The sequence below is a fragment of the Macaca mulatta genome, chromosome 17, assembly GCF_049350105.2.
Source record: "Macaca mulatta isolate MMU2019108-1 chromosome 17, T2T-MMU8v2.0, whole genome shotgun sequence".
NCBI classification, from domain to species: Eukaryota; Metazoa; Chordata; class Mammalia; order Primates; family Cercopithecidae; genus Macaca; species Macaca mulatta.
The window spans coordinates 93,395,808-93,416,792 of NC_133422.1; the positions used below are offsets into that span (position 1 = coordinate 93,395,808).

Here is a 20,985-nt window from a genome sequence, read left to right on the forward strand (position 1 = left end):
CTACCTACCTACATCTGTTTGTCTATCTATCTATGTATCTATCATCTATCTACCTACCTACCTTTATCTATTTGTCTGTCTATCAATCAATCAATCAATCAATCATCCCTGGGGAAAACAGGACCAGGAAGAATTTTTAATGAACCGGTGCTCCTTTTATAATCAGATAGTATGTTAAAGATTTCTTACCCTACCCAAAGACCCATGAGCACTTATGATTAAGAAGAGAAATTTATTTCACACCATTGAAACTTCAAAAAAATCATTACTGGCCTTCACATGAGCTGTCTTTCGAGTTATCCATAATTTAAATAGAGGTAGGGACTAGAAAGACAAAACAACAAAAACCCAAAGACAAAGTTATCAGTTAATACCAGCTGGTCCTTATCACAGCCATTCTCAAACCTGCACGTTCACTTGCAGCCTTGGCTCCTGCCTTCTTTAGAATAGTTTTCATGAGTGTTAGAAATGAACAATGTGGAATAGGAAACTTTGTTACGCTTTCAAGATTAAGCTAGTCCAAAATAACATCATTTGTGTGATCGGGAAGATGACAAATGCAGGGTGGGCTCTCAGTGCTCTAAGACAGTGTGTGTATATGTGGCTTAAATAAGCCTTTCAAACAGAAGACTTCTTCCAGAATTTTAGATTCATTGCTGGCTGCTTAGAAAACAGCATTCACGGCCGGGTGCGGTGGCTCACGCCTATAATCCCAGCACTTTGGCAAGCCAAGGTGGGCAGAACACCAGGTCAAGAGATCGGGACCATCCTGGCCAACGCAGTGAAACCCCATCTCTACTAAAAATACAAAATTAGCCGGGCATGGTGGTGCATGCCTGTAATCCCAGCCCACTCGGGAGGCTGAGGCAGGAGAATCACTTGAACCTGGGAGACGGAGGTTGCAGTGAGCTGAGATCGCGCCATTGCACTCCCGCCAGGGCAACAAGAGCAAAACTGTCTCCAAAAAAAAAAAAAAAAAAAAAGAAAGAAAGAAAAAGAAAAAGAAAAAAGAAAAAAAAAGAAAATAGCATTCATGGTTTAGTTTCCAATTCTGAAGTCTTCCCCACCAGAGGCCATGTAATGGAGTGTCCTGCTACCTGGGGGCAGAGGTCAGGGCATCTGCCGGTCCAGTCCATCCTCCACTTGCTTCCTGACCTTCACATCTGTGTCTGGGAGTTGGCCCCCAACATGATATATGGGTTACTGTTTTCCAGGCTCTTTTTCTTTTCATCCTCATCAAATTGAGCTTCGATCTCTGCTGGGTTGATGTAAGTATAGAATCGAGTCATGATGGCAAAAATTATACAGACGACCAGAAGCAACGCAGCAAATAGAATGTACTCAGCCCACTGTGAAGAAATCAGAGTTGGAGCAGGAAAAAGAACAAAAATAAAACAGGTCATATTGATGAATATATGGTGTGTACATTTTCTTGCTACATGCAGATGGAGAGTGCTTTGAAGTTAAATTACGGAAAATTAGTAAGCGCCAATACAGATACAGTAGGGCCAGCTTTTCTTGAATGTCCCAGATAGATAGATGCTAATATAGACAACATGCTTTGAACAGCACTAAGGTACAGAAACAACAGACTTTGGGAAGATGAGAGAAAATGTCTGAAACGCTCAAGCCTTAAGACATATGGCTGGACCCTGGAAGGGTGGGAACCGAGAGAAGAGCAAGCAGTGCCCACGAGGGAAAAATGAATGTGCTGAACTCTAGCAAGTGAAGAGCACCATGTTCCCCCTTGGAAACACCTGGAGCTCATAAGCACACAGCATGAGCACATCTGCTGCTGGCACCTGGTGCAGGAAGTCATGAAACAGATGGGGTAACAGCTCCCTTATGAGGTAGACACGCTACAGTGCAGAAGGAAAGAGTGTAAGTATCAGTAGAGCCCTCATTTAATTTTGGCTGGAAAAATTATAACCATCTCTAGGATGGCTTTAACTCCAGGTGTTATGAAAGTTTCAGGATAACATGTGTCTGCTTGGCAGCTACTAAGCTGCATTCACTGAAGCTAGGAGAGATGTTTCCCTTGACAGTAAAACACATAAGGGTGACTTCAAGTTAAGCCATTCCGGCTATTTTGGTTATCAATTTCCAGCTGCGTTAACAACAAGTGGAAATAAGAAGAATCAGCAGGCCAGGTGCAGTGGCTCACGCCTGTAATCCCAGCACTTTGGGAGGCCAAGGTGGGCAGATCACGAGGTCAAGAGATCGAGACCATCCTAGCCATCCAGGTGAAACCCTGTCTCTACTAAAAATACAAAAATTAGCCGGGTGTGGTGGTGGACGCCTGTAGGCCCAGCTACTTCGGAGGCTGAGGCAGGAGAATCACTTGAACCCGGGAGGCGGAGGTTGCAGTGAGCCAAGATCGCGCAACTCCACTCCAGCCGGGCAATAGAGTAACACTCTGTCTAAAAAGAAGAAGAAGAAAGAAGAAAGAAGAAAGAAGAAAGAAGAAAGAAGAAAGAAGAAGAAGAAGAAGAAGAAGAAGAAGAAGAAGAAGAAAGAAGAAGGAGGAGGAGGAGGAGGAGGGGGAGGGAGAGAGGGAGAGGAAGAGGAGGGAGAGGGAGAGGAGGAGGAGGGAGAGGGAGGGGAGGAGGAGGGAGAGGGAGGGGAGGAGGAGGGAGAGGGAGGGGAGGAGGAGGGAGAGGGAGGGGAGGAGGAGGGAGAGGGAGGGGAGGAGGAGGGAGAGGGAGGGGAGGAGGAGGAGGGAGAGGGAGGGGGGAGGAGGAGGGAGAGGGAGGGGAGGAGGAGGAGGGAGAGGAAGGGGAGGAGGAGGGAGAGGGAGAGGAGGAGGAGGGAGAGGGAGAGGAGGAGGAGGAGGGAGAGGAAGGGGAGGAGGAGGGAGAGGGAGAGGAGGAGGAGGGAGAGGGAGAGGAGGAGGAGGGAGAGGGAGAGGAGGAGGGAGAGGAGGAGGGAGAGGGAGAGGAGGAGGAAGGAGAGGAGGAGGAGGGAGAGGAGGAGGAGGGAGAGGAGGAGGAGGGAGAGGGAGAGGAGGAGGAAGGAGAGGAGGAGGAGGAGGGAGAGGGAGAGGAGGAGGAGGAGGAGGAGGCGAAGAATAAGGAGAAGGAGAAAGAGAAGGAGAAGGAGAAGGAGAAGGTGGAGAAGGAGAAGGAGAAGGATCAGCAGATAGTTTGCGGTAAGGCTATTTGGGAACAGCCCTGGCTGGTCTGGAAGTTTAATCCAGCTATTAGCCCAGATGACCAGACAGAGCAGACAGGGCTAGGGAGAGCCACTGTGATGGCCGTGAACAGGAAAGACAGAGGGATGTGCAATCTCCTCTCCCACGCCATACCTGTTTGCTGAACTGGCCCGCCCCTGCCACAATGAGCACGATGATGTTGCCAATAGCCACCGTCAGCAGCCATCCTGCCTGCAGCACCGACTTCATGTTGGAAGGAGCCTGAGGAAGCAAAGCAAAGTGAGTCCTGCTCCAGGTGTCACCTTCCAAGCAGGAGAACACAGCTCACTGATGGGCATTTAGTGAAGCAGAGCACCCTAACAATGCACACGAAAAGTCAGGTGGCCTCAATGTAAAAAGGATCATCACTTAAGTAACAAGACACCCACACACTCACAGGTGAGTAGACAAGAATCTCTGTGTTTCATGCTCCACATCCTTGCAAAGCTGTCCTCTTCGTTACATGGACACATCTACAGAGGAGCTGATCCTGTTTCTACAGGAGAGCTTCCAAGCGAAGCCACCCAGCCTGGCATAGTCTTCCCCTCAAATGCAGGCTGCCCTGGGCTGCAAGCTTGCCCTTCTGTGGCTTTCCTGCCACATCTCCAAAATCTCTCTTCAAACACCTGTCACCTGTATTACAGTTATCTCCTTTATTAACCTGTGAGGTTATCACAGAAAGTGATTTTCTGACTCATCTTGGCTGTTTTACTATAAAAATTGATGGTACTAGGCATTGTGTGCTATAATGCCTATAACTATAGTTCTGACAACACAGTTCAACAATTAAGCTCTAATTTGGGTATCAATAAAACCTAGCTCATTAGTCTAACACACTTAAAAGCAGTAATTCTTTTAAACTTTTTTTTTTTCTTTTTTTTTGAGACAGTGTCTTGCTCTGTTGCCCATGCTGGAGTGCAGTGGTGCGATCACAGTTCACTGCTGCCTCAGACTCCCTGGTTTAAGTAATCCTCCTGCCTCAGCCTCCCAAGTAGCTGGGAGCACAAGCGTGCTCTACCATGCTCAGCTAATATTTTTTTTTTATTTTTAAAGCTAGACCTTATTTGGTGTGTTTACTGGGAGCTATAAAGAGACCTCAACCAAACCTATCGTGAGGACATAGACCTGTAATTGAGCTGTTTTATGAATGGTCGGTTACATTTGGTTGTTTCAGAAAGGAGAATCTGCTGACCTTTATCACTCTGGTAGCAGTCAGTAATAAATACTGGACGCTAAATGTCTAGGGTATGACTGTGGATCTATAGACACATATGAACACATGCTCTCGCAAAGCTGAAGAGACTAATAATTCTTATTCAGTAAGGACAACACTTGTTGATCTCAGAGACCTTGCTCTACGGAAGATACCATAATGCTTTCTAGACTTTTAAAAAACATCGTTATCTCAGATTTAAATTAAGTCCCATCAGCATTTTCTGCAGGCAGGGGTATAGCAGATGGGTGGTAAATACAACGAACAAGAAACCTGAGAATATGAGAATTCCAGTCCCGTGACAGAGAAGACCACTTCGCCACAGGTGAGAAGAAAATACTGCGGGATTTGCAGAGCCATGTTCACTGTGTTGGCTGAAATATCTTCAAATGACTGCACTTCGGGGCAGCTGCCATTCTGCAGCAGTGAGGAAAAACCAGAAGTTGAGATAGCTTCTAAAATAAAAATTGTTCGAACAGGTAAATTGAGTTTGACCTTCTAGGGTTACATCATATGATTTGTCAAGTACGTACACATTTGAAACATAAGGCAACACTACATTTTACACTTGCGATGGGATTTGAAGATATGTTCACTAGCATTTTTATTTCAGATAAGAGAGTAGTTTGGAAGTCATTTTAAAACACTGCCTTCTCTTTGAACTATGAGTTCCTTAAGTCCATGTTAATAGTCTATAAAGAGGCATCAGATATTGGTTAACATAAATTATTCTCCAGGGGAAGTCAGTCTGTTTAGATTCTTTCTAATGAGTAAGTCAACAATAAGTTAAAGAATTAGCCAAGTGAATTAATTCTAAGCCCATTTAAAATACACATCCTAATATCACTCTAGTTAAATCATTATGTCCTAAGTGCTTGTGAGTCTTTGGGTATCAATCGAGTTTGAGCAGATCTTCTGATACAATGAAACGAGTTACCAACCTTCCTTCGGACTAGATAGGTATAAGCACTACCAAATTCAAGGTAGAAAGTATTGAAATTAGATTGACATTGTGGTGGAATCTCTGTTGAACTTATTGTGAAGCCTTTTCTATCAAAAGAAAGAATAATATTGGTTAACATTCTTGGCATTAAAAGTTTCAATGTATTTTTTAAAGAAAAATTATTGAACCTTTGAGTGAAGCATTCAGTCTAGGTACTTACACGCCAGAAGGAAAAAACTGGTAGTTGCTGGCATTGTTGCTGCTGACATTTGCATAAATTTTCCCACTCATTGTGACAGTGATGAGCTCGTTAAAAGTATTTACAAATCTGAAACAGAAAACCACCTGTCTTGTAACTGAACTAGAGAATAATATATTCTAGGTCACAGTTCATGCACCTGAAGTTGGGCAATACTCCCTATTTTGAAGGAGTTTAAGATATTTTCAGAATATTTCTAGAGAATAAAGACAGACAGTGAAGAACCCTAGGTTTATCCCTGCTCACCCACTCACGAGAACACACCTAAAAGAATGTATTTAACAGTGTTTATATGTGCTAGGTACTGCTCTATGTACTTTGTAAATCTAACCTAATTCAATACGTTAGGATATTAAGCAGGGACTGAAGTAGGTACTGGCCTCTTCCCTTCAGGGAGGTAGCCATGCCTTTGTGTTCCTTGTTTCAGAAACTTTATTTATTTATTTATTTATTTACAGATGGCGTCTCGCTCTGTCGCCCATGCTGGAGTGCAGTGGTGCAATCTCGGCTCACTGCAACCTCTGCCTCCCAGGTTCAAGCGATTTTCCTGTCTCAGCCTCCCAAGTAGTTGGGATTACAGGCATGTGCCACCATGCCCAGCTCATTTTTGTATTTTTAGTAGAGACAGGGTTTCACCATGTTGGCCAGGCTGGTCTTGAACTCGTGACCTCAGATGATCTGCCTACCTCAGCCTCTCAAATTGCTAGGATTGCAGGTGTGAGCCACCGTGCCTGGCCAAAAACTTTAGAGTTTGAGTAGTGAAAGACCAAAACGAGATGCTGCCCAGTTCCTAAAAGATAGACCCCAGTTCCTAAAGGACACCCCCCTTCTTTAGGGGTTGAGGAGGAAAGCCCACCTACTTCCTACCTCTAGGAGCCTCGGGTGGGGAAGGGCACCTGGGATTGGAGAGGAACAAGTGGGCCAACCCCGTAACAAGAGACAGGTTTTTTAGTCTTTTTTAGAGATGAGGTCTTGCTCTGTTGCCCAGGCTAGAGTGCAGTGATACAATCACAGTTGAAAGCAGCCTCGAACTCTCAGCCTCAAGTGATCCTCCCACCTTAGCCTCCTGAGTAGCTGGGACCACAGGTGTGTGCCACCGTGCCTGGCTAATTTTTATTTTTATTTTGTAGAGACAAGGGTCTGGCTGTGTTGCCCAGGCTGGTCTTAAACTCCTGGCCTCAAGGGATCCTCCCTCCACAGCCTCCCAAAGCACTAGGGTTATGGGTACGAGTCACTACACCTGGCTGAGAGACAGCTTTAAGGAATCCCCTTCAGAGGGTGGAGGCCTGTGTGATCCTGGACTGACAGTGGTCAGCATCCTGCTGGAATCCAGCTTTGAATGGAATATATCCAGTAAGACCGGCTTCCAGGTCCGAGGCGTCCTATCTCTACAAAGCCCACGAGGCTACATTTCACATGGAAGCGGTGAATCGTTTGCCTTCATAGGACCATACGGATGGTGAACAGCACGGATGGCTGATTACAGACCCCTTTCATAGCTGTTCCAGGCTACAGACGACCCTGAAACTCTCATACAACCCTAGTGACCAGGAGGGTGCTGCCCAAAACAAGACCAGTCAACTTTTCCTACCAAACACGTGAGTGAAGGCCGAGAGCAGATCATCCAACACAGAGAACAGTAAGTCTTACTAGTGTACACCTCAGCAGTGTAAAGGACAATTGAACCTCTCCATCCCTAAAATATGGGGCCAAGGTTCATCAGCTTTGTGGCAACAAATAATACTGGTCAAATTCTAGGTGCTGGGAGAAAATATCTATGAATTAAACTCAGGTCCTGAAGTCCTGAGGCCTTCTCCTCGGTGTCATTTGATAGGTGATGAGTACAGAAAATGGAGCCTGAGACAGATCCACACGGGTCTTAGCTAGAATTCACACTGCTCTAGACTGTAAGAGCTGCTTTTATCAAAGGTGAAGATCATCCACATGCAAGAGAGCGCGTGGGCAGAGTATGAGACGAGGAAGCAGAGCGCTGGGCCTGAGGCCTGGCTTATAACTTATCAGCCATCAGACTTGAGGACTCGGAGCTGCCTGGCCTGTGTCTTAGGGCTGGTGCAATAAGAAATGAAAACACAGTCCTGAGTCACTTAATGATGGGGATGGGGTCTGAGAAAGGCGTCAGGAGGCGATTCTGCGGTGATGGGAACCTCACAGCGGGCACTCACCCACACCTAGACGGTGCCGCCTGCTATACACCCAGGCTGCATGGGGTATGGCCTTTGGCTCCTAAGCTACAAACTTGTGCAATGTTGGCTGCCCTGAATACTGGAGGCAACTGTGACACAATGGTAAGGATCTGCACATTTAAACATGTCTAAACACTCCCATTCTTTCCTCCCCGGCCCCCTAGCAGCCACTCATCTGCTTTCTGTCTCTATGGCTCTGTCTGCCACTTCATTTCAATGGAATCATTCCATGTAGGTCTCTGTGACCAGCTTCTCCCTCTCAGCATACTGTCTTTCACATGCGTTCATATTGCGGCACGTATCCGCACTCCATTCCTTTTTGGTTTTTGTTTTCTTTTTTTTTGAGACGGAGTCTCTCTCTGTTGCCCAGGCTGGAGAGCAGTGGTGCGATCTCAGCTCACTGCAACCTCCACCTCCTGGGTTCAAGCGATTCTCCTGCCTCAGCCTCCTGAGTAGCTGGGACTACAGGCACATGCCACCACGCCTGGCTAATTTTTTGTATTTTTAGTAGAGATGGGGTTTCACCGTGTTAGCCAGATGGTCTCAATCTCCTGACCTTGTGATCCACCCACCTCGGCCTCCCAAAAAGTGTTGTGATTACAGGCGTGAGCCATCACACCTGGCCACTTCATTCCTTTTTATGACTAACATTCCATCATATGGATATACCACCTTTTGTCAGCTTTTGGGCATTGCATTTGTTTGTATGTTTTCTCTATTGTGTATAATGCTGCAATGAACATTCATGCACAAGTTTTTGCGTGGACATGTTTTCATCTCTTACCTCACATGGCACATTTGGCAGGCTTCCAAATTAACCACCTGGGGAAGGTCTCACAATGCATGGCTTACATCCTGTCCCTCAGTAGAGAGTCTTATCGTGACTCCCTCCAATCTTACTGTGTTGATATACTGATTAATACATAGCCCACTGACACTGAAAAGGACGCGGATTTGCTTCTGAATCATGACGTTTTACTGACTGTCTTGTGCTAAAACATTTTAGCCCATATGTTGTCATCTGTAGTCAGTGATCATAACCTCTGTATTATAAACTCCACTAAAAGTGGAAAGCTTGGGCCAGGCATGGTGGCTCACGCCTGTAATCCCAGCACTTTGGGAGGCTGAGAAGGGCAGATCATCTGACGTCGGGAGTTCAAGACCAGCCTGACCAACATGGAGAAACCCCATTTCTACTAAAAATACAAAATTAGCTGGGCACGGTGGTGCATGCCTGTAATCTCAGCTACTCGGGAGGCTGAGGCAGGAGAATCGCTTGAACCCAGGAGGCGGAGTTTGCGGTGAGCCGAGATCGTGCCACTGCACTCTGGCCTGGGCAACAAGAGCGAAACTCTATCTCAAAAAAAAGAAAGAAAGAAAGAGAGAAAGAGAGCGAGAGAAAGAGAGAAAGAAAGAAAATGGAAAGCTCTAATATGAGGAGTCCCCCTCTCTTCTAAACTTACCTTTTTTTTTTTTTAATAAAAGATAGGGCCTCACTCTGTCACCCAGGCTGGAGTGCAGTGGTGCAATCATGGCTCACTGCAGCCTTGAACTCCTGGGCTCAAACAATCCTCTCATCTCAGCCTCCTAAGTAGCTAGGACTGCAGGAGTGCGCCACATGCCTGGCTAATTTTTACATTGTTATTTTTATAGAGAGGGAGTTTTGCTTTATTGCCCAGGTTGGTCTTGAACTCCTGGCCTCAAGTGATTCTCCTGCCTCCATCTCCCAAAGTGCTGGGATTACAGGCATGAGCCACCACACCCAGTCTTCCTAAACTTTCTTATAAGAGCCTTCCAACTTGCAGCAGACTCCAGGACATGCCCTACTTTGCTGATGTCTCTTCCCAGGCTGATCCTCACATTTGGCTTCCAATAAATCAAATTATTTCTGCCTTGACACCCTTAATTTTGGTCAACATGGTTATATACCTAGGAGTGAAACTGCTGAGTTATATAGTAAAACTCTATGATTAACATTTCAAAGAACTGCTTTTCAAAGTGGCTGTACCATTTTAGATTTCCACCAGCAGTGAATAAGGTTCTAATTTTTATTTATTTGTTTGTTTGTTTGAAGACGGAGTCTCACTTTGTCACCAGGCTGCAGTGTAGTGACATCAACATGGCTCATTGCAGCCTCGACCTCTCGGGGCTCAGGTGATCCACCCACCTCAGCTTCTCCAGTAGCTGGGACACACCACCACGCCTGGCTAATTTTTGTATTTTTTTGTAGGGACAGGGTTTTGCCATTTTGCTCAGGCTGGTCTTGAACTCCTGGGTTCAAGCAATCAGCCCACCTCAGCCTCCTAAAGTGCTGGGTTTATAGGCATGAGCCACCATGCCCAGCTAAGAGGTCCAGTTTACCCGCATCCTTAACAATACTTGTTATTGTCTACCTTTTTTTTTTTTTTAAGATGGAGTTTCACTCTTGTTGCCCAGTCTGGAGAGCCACGGCACAGCCTCGACTCACTGCAACCTCCACCTCCCAAGTTCAAGCGATTCTCCTGCCTCAGCTTCCCAAGTAGCTGGGATTACAGGCACCTGCTACCACGCCCAGCTAATTTTTGTATTTTTAATAGAGACGGGGTTTCACCATGTTGGCTAGGCTGGTCTCGAACTCCTGGCCTCAGGTGATCTGACCACCTTGGCCTCCCAAAGTGCTGGGAATACAGGCGTGAGCCACTGCGCCTGGCCTATTGCCTATCTTTTTGATCAGAACCTAGAAGGTATGCAGTGGTATCTCACTGTGGTTTTCATTTAAATTTCCCTAAAAACTAACAACTTTGAGCATATATTCATATGCTTATTGACTGGGTATCTTCTTTGAAGAAATATCTATTTAAATACGGTACCCATTTTAAAACTTGGGTTGTCTTTTTAGTACTGAGTTGTGAGAGTTCTTTATGTTCTGGATATGAGTCCCTTCTCAGATATATGATTTGTTTTCTCCCATTCTGTGGGTTGCCCTTTCAATTCTTGATCACATCATTTGCAGCACAAAAGTTTTCCATTTTTATGAAGCCCAAGTTCTTTTTCCTTTTTTCGTCACTTGTGGTTTTGGTTTTCTTCTATAAATTTCATTGTTTCGGTTATGTGAAAGAAAGTAGAACCTCAGGACCCCAAAGTCACTGTGCTGGCAAGATGAATACAATTATATACAATTATAGCCGCGTTTAGTTACACTGCAGAGAAATTTGGGAACACCAAAGAGAAAGAAGATGCCGAAAGCTTGATGAGAAGAAAAGGAAATCAACCACAAAGATTGGCAGGTGCTTTTTTTTTTTTTTTTTTAAATCTTTTAGTCAAGCCTCCAGAGTTATGGAAGAAAATGATGTCCAGCCAATGAACCAAGTGTGAGAACACAAAAAGGCATTTTCAGGCAAGCAATGACTTGGAATTGATCTCATATTTCTCTTGACAAGATATTTGGCCATACGCTGCCACAAAAGTAGAAAGAAGGCTGAGAAAGATGACATGAAATCCAAGAAAGAAAGGCATTAACCTGGCACACAGTGAAAAATTCTACCGGGATAGTGGTTCAGCAGGACGACAGAGCCAGTGCTCCCGTTAGCTCGTTGGTTTTTCAGGAGGAAAAGTGGATTCCCAGGATAATAGCATAATTAGGAAGCTGGTAACCTTGGAGACTGGGTAAAGGCTTATGTTTTTGTTAACAAGAGGCCAACTGGGTTACAGGGAAAAAAAGATGAAGCTGTGCAAGAAAGCCTTGGTGAAATGAAAGCAACCAAGACAGGCACTGCTGAACAATTCATCAATGTAATAGGAGATTCCAATGCCTCTGGACAGTCAAGACATTTTCAGTGGAGGGATACATTTTCAAGGATATAAAGTAACATTTTCTCTTGCAGACTGATCACACTTTATTATGTTGTAAATATTATTTATAGGGTCATATTGTAAATCCTGTTTATGGATCTATTATTTAGACTCAGCCTAGCACAGGGAAAACAGAAACATAAATCTAATAAATATTAACAATGTGAAGCAAACAGGAGGTGAGATGAAAAGTAAAAGTTCATTTCACCACCATTTGTATTAGTAAGTTGTTTTTCGGTTTTGTTTTGTTTTTTTGAGACAGGGTCTCACTCTGTTGTCCAGGCTGGAGTGCAGTGGCAAAATCTTGGCTCACTGCAGCCTCTGCCTCCCGGGTTCAAGCATTTCTTCTGCCTCAGCCTCCCGAGTAGCTGGGATTACAGGCACATGCACCATGCCTGACTAATTTTTGTATTTTTAGTAGAGACAGTGTTTTACCATGTTGACCAGGCTGGTCTTGAACTCCTAACCTCAGGTGATCCATCCACCTCAGCCTCGCAAAGTTCTGGGATTACAGGCATGAGCCACCATGCCCAGCCAATATTAGTAAGTTAATAGACATGGTCCCAAAGTATACTTAAGTCTCTATTATTTTGTGTTTTAGTGCTAGCTCGTAAAAGCTAAAATCAGAAATTATCAAAGTTGTGCCTACAGGGGACTGGAGACGGGTTGAACGTTGAGGTGAACAGGAGAACTACTCTCATTGCCCCCAGTTTATTCTTATTAAAGATTTATTTATAGTAAATTGACTTTTGGGGTGTACAGTGCTATATAAATTTTAACATTATCTTGATTTATAAATACTGTCACAGTCAGAATACGTGGACCCCAAAATTGTGCTACCCCATAGTCAAACCTTTCCTCCACTCCTAACTCAAGCCAATCACTAACGTGTTCTGTGTCCCTGGAGTTTTTGGCTTTCTGCAAATGTCATGTAAATGGAATTATACAATTGTTCTGTCAATGCCACTTTTTTGGGGGGAGTGGGACTGGGCAAGAGAACAATTTCCGTTTTTAACCACAGAGCTACTGCAAAAGGAACCAGTGAGCTGTCCCTCCCTTCCCCTTCTCCACATCTCCAATCACAGGTGTGAGAAAAGGAACTCCAACCCAGGGCAGGACCAGCCCCTCCCCACACCCTCAATGTTTAAGAAAGAAAAGTGTGTCATTTTTTCAGGCTGGCTTCTTCCACAGCACAATGCATTTGAAATGCACTCATATCATTGTATTCAGTCTGTCCCCTTTTTTGCTGAGTGGTGGATGTTTATGCATCCCCCGTTGAAGGACATTTGGGTGACCTGCAATCTTCAGTGATTATAAACAGAGCTTCTGTAAACATTCATGTGCGGGCTTTTATGTGAACACATGTTTCCAGTTCTCTAGGGTAAATATCTAGGAGTGGGATGGCTGGTTCACATGGTGAGTGTTTACCTGTATAAGAAACTGCCAAACTGTTTTTCAGAGGGGCTACAGCATCTTGTCCTCCCACCAGCAATGCAAGGGAGTTCTGGGTGCCCCGCATCCTCACCAGCACTTGGTACTGTCAGGGTTAAAACAATTATTACAGCCACCTGATAGGTGTGTTGTGATAACTCACTGTGGTCTTCATTTATATTTCCCTTAGTAAGACCAATGCTATTGTTCATGTGCTTGTCATGTGTATCTCCTTTGGTGACATATCTGCTCAAATCTTTTGTGTTTTTAATTGGGTTATTTAAAATTAAATTTAAATTAAGATTATATGAATTTGCTGTGGAAGAAACCAGCCTCAAAAAGTTGCACACTGTATAATTCTCTTTACATTGAGCTGTTAGAGTACTTAACTTATTTCGGATACAAGTTCTTTGTTAAATGCATGATTTCTAAATATTTTCTCCCAGTTCGTAGCGAATCTTTTTATTCTCTTCAGACTGATATTGGCTGGGTACATGTATTCAAATTTGTACTCACATCTTAGTGTAGGCCCAGCACAGTGGCTCATGCCTGTAATCCCAGCATTTTGGGAGGCTGGGATGGGAGGATTGCTTGAGCTCAGGAGTTTGAGACCAGCATGGGCAACATAGTGAGACCCCACCTCTACCAAAAGTAAAAATTAGCTGGGCGTGGTGGTGCACACCTTTAGTCCCAGCTACTTGGGAGGCTGAGGCAGAAGGATCACTTGAGCCCAGGAGGATGAGGCTGCACTGAGCTGTGATTGCACCACTGCATTCTAGCCTGGGCAGGAGAGCAAGACCCTGTCTCAAAAAAAAAAAAAAAAAAAAAGTGACATTGACAGAACAAACATTTTTAGTTTTGGTGAACTCTATCAAGTTTTTCTTCTATAGATTGTGTTTTTGGTGTCATAGCTAAGAACCCAGGGTCACAAGAGGTTACGTTTCTTGTATAAATTTTATAGTTTTATATTTTACTTGTAGATCTATAATCAGTTTTGAGTTTTCACATAAGATGTATAAGAATTTAGTATAATTTTTATATATGAATTGTGTATAAGATCTGAGGTTTAGGTCAAGTTCATTTTTTACGTATGAATGTTCAAATGTTTCAACACTGATTGTTGAAAATACTTCCCTTAATCCATTGAACTGTCTTTGCACCTTTGACAAAAATCAGTTGCTTGGGTCTGGATTATTCATTCATCTATGGGTCTTTTTCTTTGCCAAAACCATTTTGTCTTGATCGCTGTAACTTTACAGTACATTTTAAAACTAGTGGTAGTAAGATTCTTCCAACTTAATTCTTTTTCAAAATTATTTGAGCTATTCTAACTCCTTTGCCTTTCCATATACATTTTCGAAGCAGATTTTTTATACCCATACAAATAATGCTATGATTTGGATAGGAATGGCAATAAACCTATAGGTCAACTTTAGGTTTGGAGAGAAGTGACACCTTTACTATATTAAATCTTTGGATCAGTGAACACAGCTGTCTCTCCATGTATTTAGCTTTTCACTCATTTCTTTCATAAGCAATTTTGTAGTTTTTACCACTCAAATCCTGCATGTTTTGTTAGATTTATATCTAAGTATTTCATATTTTGTAGGGGGAGATAGTACACACGAAATGGTTGTAAAATTTCAGATTCCAACTCTTCATTGCTAGCACACTGAACTGTGGTGGATTTTGTTTTTGTCCTGTGTCCCGTGACTTTTCTAAATTCACTTATTGACTCTAGGAGCTTCTTTTGGTAGAGTCCTGGGGACTTTCTGTATAGACAATTGTCATCTATAAGTAGAAATTTATTTTATTTATTTATTTATATTATTTTGAGACAAGGTCTCATTCTGTCACCCAGGCTGGAGTGCAGTGGCAGGATCACAGTTCACTGCAGCCTCAACCTCCCCAAGCTCAGGGGATCCTCCCCTCTGAGACTCCCGAATGGCTGGGATTACAGGCACACACCACCATACTCAGCAAATTTTTTTTTTTTTTTTTTTGAGACAGAGTCTCGCTCTGTCAGCCAGGCTGGAGTGCAGTAGCACAATCTCAGCTCACTGCAAGCTCCATCTCCCAGGCCCAAGCAATTCTCTTGCCTCAGCCTCCTGAGTAGCTGGAATTACAGGTGTGTGCCACCACGCTTGGCTAATTTTTTTAAAATTTTTGTTACAGATGGGGTTTCACCATATTGTCCAGGCTGGTCTCGAGCTCCTGGGCTCAAGAGATCTGCCCGCCTCAGCCTCCCAAAGTGCTGGGATTACAGGTGTGAGCCACCACACCCGGCCAATTGGAAATATTTTTATTTCTTCCTTTCTAATCTATATGCTTTTACTTCTTTTTCTTGTATCTTTGCTCTTGCAACCAGCGGATGTTTAATAGAAGTGGGGAGGGTGGAAAACTCTTACCTTGTTCCTGATCTTAGTGGAGAGCTTTCAGACTTTCACCATGAAGTATAATATTAGCTCGAGTTTTTGATGTCCTTTTTCAGGGTAAGGAAGTTCCCTTCTATTCCCAGTTTGCTGAGAGTTTTTGTCATGAATGGATGCTGAATTTTATCAAATGCTTTTTTTTAAAATCAATTGATAAGATGATGTACATTTTCCTTTTTAGTTTGTTAAGATGGTGGGTTACGTGGATTGGTTTTTTTTTTTTTTTGGAATATTGAGCCAGCCTTACATTGTTGGGACAAACCCTATCATCTCATTTCATATCCTTGTTACATTTGGACTTTACTATGGGTATGCATTACTTCCATAAGAAGCTGATAAAACTTAAATTTTAAAGAAATATACATACCTGATTCCATTTTCTCCTTTTTTTGGCTTCTGGTTAAGATCATCCTTTACCTGAGGGAGAAAACAGTAATATAAAAATATTTTCAAAATAATATTCGTTAGAATGAGTTTAGATGAACATTTCAGTCTTTGAGAAGGTGGTATTGACAGTTATCCTAGGAGCTAAGGATATGGTTACATTAGAAGGGCTCTGGAGGCTGGGCGCAGTAGCTCACGCCTGTAATCCCAGCAATTTGGGAGGCTAAGGCAGGAGGATCACTTGAGCTTAGGAGTTTGAGACCAGCCTGGGAGACACAGCGATAAATTAGAAATTAGCCTCTATTAGAAATTAGAAATTAGAAATTAGCCTCTATTAGCCTCTATTAGTCTCTATTAGAAATTAGCCAGGTGTGGTGATGCACACTTGTAGTTCCAGCTACTCAGAAAGATGAGGTGGGAGGGAGAATCATTTGTTGACAATGAATCTTGAGTCTGGGAGGTCAAGGCTGCAGTGAGCTGATCATGCCACTGCACTCCAGATGGGGCAACAGGTGGAGATCCTGTCTCAAAAAAAAAAAAAAAGAGGGTTTCTGAGCCAGGCATGGTGCTTCATGCCTGAAATCCCAGAGCTTTGGAAGGATCTCTTGAGGCCAAGAGTTTGAGACCAGCCTAGGTAGCATAGTGAGATCCTGTTGAAAGTGAAAGAAAGAAAGGAAGAAAGAGAAAGAACAAAAAAATGGAAGAAAGGAAGGGAGGGAGGGAGGTAGGAAGGAAGGAAGGAAGGAAGGAAGGAAGGAAGGAAGGAAGGAAGGGAAGGGAAGGGAGGGAGGGAGGGAGGGAGGGAAGGAAGGGAAGGAAGAGAAAAGAGAAGAGAAGGAGAAAAGAAAGGAAGGAAGAAGGAAGAAGGGCTCCGTTTCTTCAGCTTTGATTTTCTTTAAAGCTAACATGAGCCTCTACAATTTTTGATCGTTGGTTGCTGGGCTTCCACAGAACACTACTCCCCAAAACTTTAGAACAAGCCACTCAGCAGCTCCCTAATTAAGCAAATGACCAAGAGTCTTAATTCCATATTGCAGTTCCATAGAAGCTCACTTAAATGTACTTTACAGAATGTCCACAACCCTTTCATGTAGCTCAACTATACCTTCATAGCTGCTGCTTTTTTTTTTTTTTTTTTTTTGAGACAGGGTCTTGCTCTGTCACCCAGGCTGGAGCACACTGGCATGAGCATGGCTCACTGCAGCCTCTACCTCCTGGGCTCAAGCAATCCTCCCACACCAGCCACCTAAGTAGCTGGGACGACAGGCATGCACCACCACTCTCAAATGTTTAAAATTTTTGTAGAGACAGGGGTCTCACTATGTTGTCCAGGCTAGGTTACAGAGCTTTTTATGAGCGAATGACATATTTAGATCTCTGTATTTTCTCATCAAATATTTTGTATGTATAGTATTTTATTGCTTTTACCTGGTAGGCTTATTATACTTTTTCAGAGACTGCTCTAATTTTCTATTTAGTGCAAATTTTTAAATTCAGTGCAATTAATTATATATTTTAAACTCTCTGAAAAAGTCCCTGAGAATTCACATATGTACTCTGTGTGACTTCTGTACACACACGCACATCCGTGCACAGACCCCATACGATGTCCAGAGGTTGTCTTTTTAGAAATTTCAATTAATATTAGCTTTTCCTATCCACCAGTCATACTTTTATTGGAAGTCTGACTGGTATTTTTGAAGTCTTGTGTTTCAGAAGAAGGAAGAAATTGAGGATGATCTAATATAATACTATATGGGAGTAAAACAAAGTCACACCATAAAAATTTGGGCCTCCAGTATCACAAACAGCAAAGAGTCAACTGTAAGTGTTCACGCACTTACCACCCGGTAGTGATTGGGGGCCCACACTAGAAGTGTGTGGCGCTGGCCCTGCTTGAAGTCGTCAGTTACGGCAGTGACGGGTGATCCAGGAGAAGAAATATTTATACTTGTCAGTTTGTTTACATCAAAAGTCATATATGCATTTGTCTATAGAGGGAGGGAAAGAGGCATAGTTAATATCACAGTCTCAGCACTATGCAACTGAACACTGGAACAGCAGTTATCTGGCATTCCACATTTCCAAGTTCATGTTCATAGATATCAAAAAATGCCTGTGGGGAGTTGGCATTTATTTGCCTCAGCTTCCCACTCACTCTTACAGACTCTGTCTTGAGGTTTTTAGTGCCACCACAGGAACAACACTTTTTCACCAAGAATCTTATTTTTGTTTTGTTTTTATAAAAATAAATACTATGAGACTAATTTCTATTGTTAGGCAAAGAACAGCATCAGGGCAAAAGCAACAGCTCTGGGGAAAATCAATACTGGGCTGCTCCAAGCATTAGGAATCGGGCTTTTTGTTTTTACCTTCAAGATTATTACTTTGGCAAGGTCTAAGGTTGCGGTGCTCAACCATGGCTAAACGGGAATGAGACTGGCTAAATCTCAACACCTCTGGGGCTAGGGCTGGGCGCGGTGGTTCATGCCTGTAATCCCAGCACTTTGGGAGGCTCAGGCAGGCCAATCTCTTGAGGGCAGGAGTTTGAGACCAGCCTGACCAACAGGGCAAAACCCTGTCTCTATTAAAAATACAAAAATTAGTTGGGCGTGGTGGTTTGTGCCTGTAATCCCAGCTACTTAGGTGGCTAAGGCATGAGAATTGCTTAAACCCAGGAGGCAGAGGTTACAGTGAGCCAAGGTAGTGCCACTGCACTCCAGGCTGGGCTACAGAGTGAGGCTCTGTATTTAAAAAAAAAAAAAAAAAAAAAAAAAAAATCTCTGGGGCTGAGACCTGTGTATCAAAATTTTCAAAGCTCTCCAGGTGATTCCAATATGGGCTGGAGGTTGAATACCACGAATCCAGATCAAGGGTGATCTAGAGCAGGGTTTTCCATCCTTGGCAGTGTGAATATCTGGGCCAGGTAATCTTTGTTATGGAGGGCTGCATGTCAGCATCCCTGGCTTCTACATGAGATGCCAGCAGCATACTCCCAGTTGCTACAACAAAAAATGTCTCCAGAGATGGGCAAATATCCCCTAACATCAAAATCACCCCCAGTTTAGATCCTTGATCTGGTGGTTCCAGGCTCCAGCAGCAGCAGCATTCCTGAGAGCTAGTTAAATGCAGCATTTCAGGCCTGATCAAGAATCTGCATTTTGACCAGGTATGGTGGCTCACATCTATAATCCCAACACTTTGGGAGGCTGAGGCAGGCAGACCACCTGAGGTCAGGAGTTCAAGACCAGCCTGGCCAACATGGCAAAACCTCATCTCTACTAAAAATACAAAAATTAGCCAGATGTGGTGGCACACACCTGTAATCCCAGCTACTTGGGAGGCTGAGGCAGGAGAATTGCTTGAACCCTGGGGGCAGAGGTTGCAGTGAGCTGAGATCACACCACTGCACTCCAGCCTGGGTGACAGAGCAAGACTCCATCTTAAAAAAAAAAAAAAAAAAAATCTGCACTTTAACCAGCTCCTTGGGCGATCTGCATACACAACACACAACATAGTGTGGAACACACTGGTTTAGAGTACAGCCAACATGAGATCAAGATCCTTAGTTCACTTCTGGGCTGGCCTTGGCATTCATACAAGGACCAAGAAAAATAGCTTCTCTAAATCCTATTACAACTGGGGTCAGAAGATGAAAAAGAAAGCAGCATTTCCTTTTACTTACTTGAGACAATGAGTCAAGTGTCACCATCTCTCCAGGAAGAGATATATTCATGGTAGTGTTTCCTATATTCAAAACTTTAATTTGGATTTCATTTCCTTTGGGGAAGACCGGAAGAGTTTTCTGAGCAAAATAAAAGAAAATTGGCAATGAGGTCTTCAATACAACACGGAAAATCATCTTAACCCTGGCATGGGGGCACTTTACCCCAGCTGTGAAAAGCTGTGCTGACTGAGACACGCCAGGTGTCTCCCACTAAGCTGCCAATCACAGACCCCACGGCACCCACAGAAATGACTTTTGTACGGAATATTGAAGTGATATGGTTTGGCTGTGCCCCCACCCAAATCTCGTCCTGAATGGTAGATCCCATAATTCCCAGGTGTTGTGGGAGGGACCCAGTGGGAGATAACTGAATCATGGGGGCGGTTTCCCTATACTGTTCTTTGTGGTAGTGAGTAAGACTCACGAGATCTGATGGTTTTATAAGGGGAAATCCCTTTTGCTTCGCTCTCATTCTCTCTTGCCTGCCGCCATGTAAGATGTGGCTTTCACCTTCTGCCATGATTGTGAGGCTTCCCCAGCCACGTGGAACTGTGAGTCCATTAAACCTCTTTTTCTTTGTAAATTACCCTGTTTTGGGTATGTATTTATTGGCAGCGTGAGAATGGACTAATACACGAACGAATCAGAAAGATGCTGCTCTTAGTCTTATCTGGCCACTTCCAGGCCAAAGGATGCCAGGATACAAAGCCGAATATCTGAGGGCTCTGAGTCACTATAACCTAAACGAATATCCTTCTTGTCGTGACACCTGAGATCTACCGTCACCCGACTCCAGTGTTCTCCTGTAAGTCTGGAAGCCCCGTTCCCAGCCCTAGACGCAGCAGTGTACACATCTCACAAATGTCTGATGCCCTCCTGCCTCCGTACCTTTGTTCAGAGTTTTTGTGTTTTTTCTACAATGCCCTCTTTCAAAACCCAGTGTCACTGAAGCAATCCATGTCCACCTTAGCCCACAATTCATCTTCCACAAAGCTGGCTATGTCCAAGAGGAGCGTTGAGTACAGCCAAGTTCATGGCGGCACTGTTCGCAATAGCCAAAAGATGCAGGCAACCCAAGTGCCTGTCGAAGGTGAATGGATGAACAATGTGGTGTATACACACAATGGGATTAGTATTCAGTTTACAAAGGAAGGAAATTCTGACACAGCCTACAATAGGAGGAACCTTGAAGACAATACGCTAAGTGAAATTAGCCAGTCACAAAAGGACAAATACCATCCTTTTGTGGTATTTGTGCTAGAGTAGTCAGATTCATAGAGTCAGAAAGTAGAATGGAGGTTGATGGGGCTAGGGGAGTGGGAAATAGGAGTTGTTTAATGGGTACAGAATTTCAGTTTTGTAAGACGAAGA

General features: G+C 43.7%; 1 protein-coding gene across 1 annotated transcript in view; it reads right to left on the reverse strand.

Annotated features, from left to right (window-relative positions):
- Positions 1-216: 216 nt before the first annotated feature.
- The window catches only part of SLC15A1 (solute carrier family 15 member 1), a 70,361-nt gene continuing 49,592 nt past the window's right edge, over positions 217-20,985 (reverse strand). The window contains 8 exon segments of the mRNA NM_001032899.1: positions 217-1,349; positions 3,305-3,412; positions 4,677-4,820; positions 5,345-5,453; positions 5,567-5,674; positions 15,871-15,920; positions 17,732-17,878; positions 19,573-19,692. Of these exon segments, the coding sequence (NP_001028071.1) occupies positions 1,158-1,349; positions 3,305-3,412; positions 4,677-4,820; positions 5,345-5,453; positions 5,567-5,674; positions 15,871-15,920; positions 17,732-17,878; positions 19,573-19,692 (978 nt within the window). The 3' untranslated portion in view covers positions 217-1,157.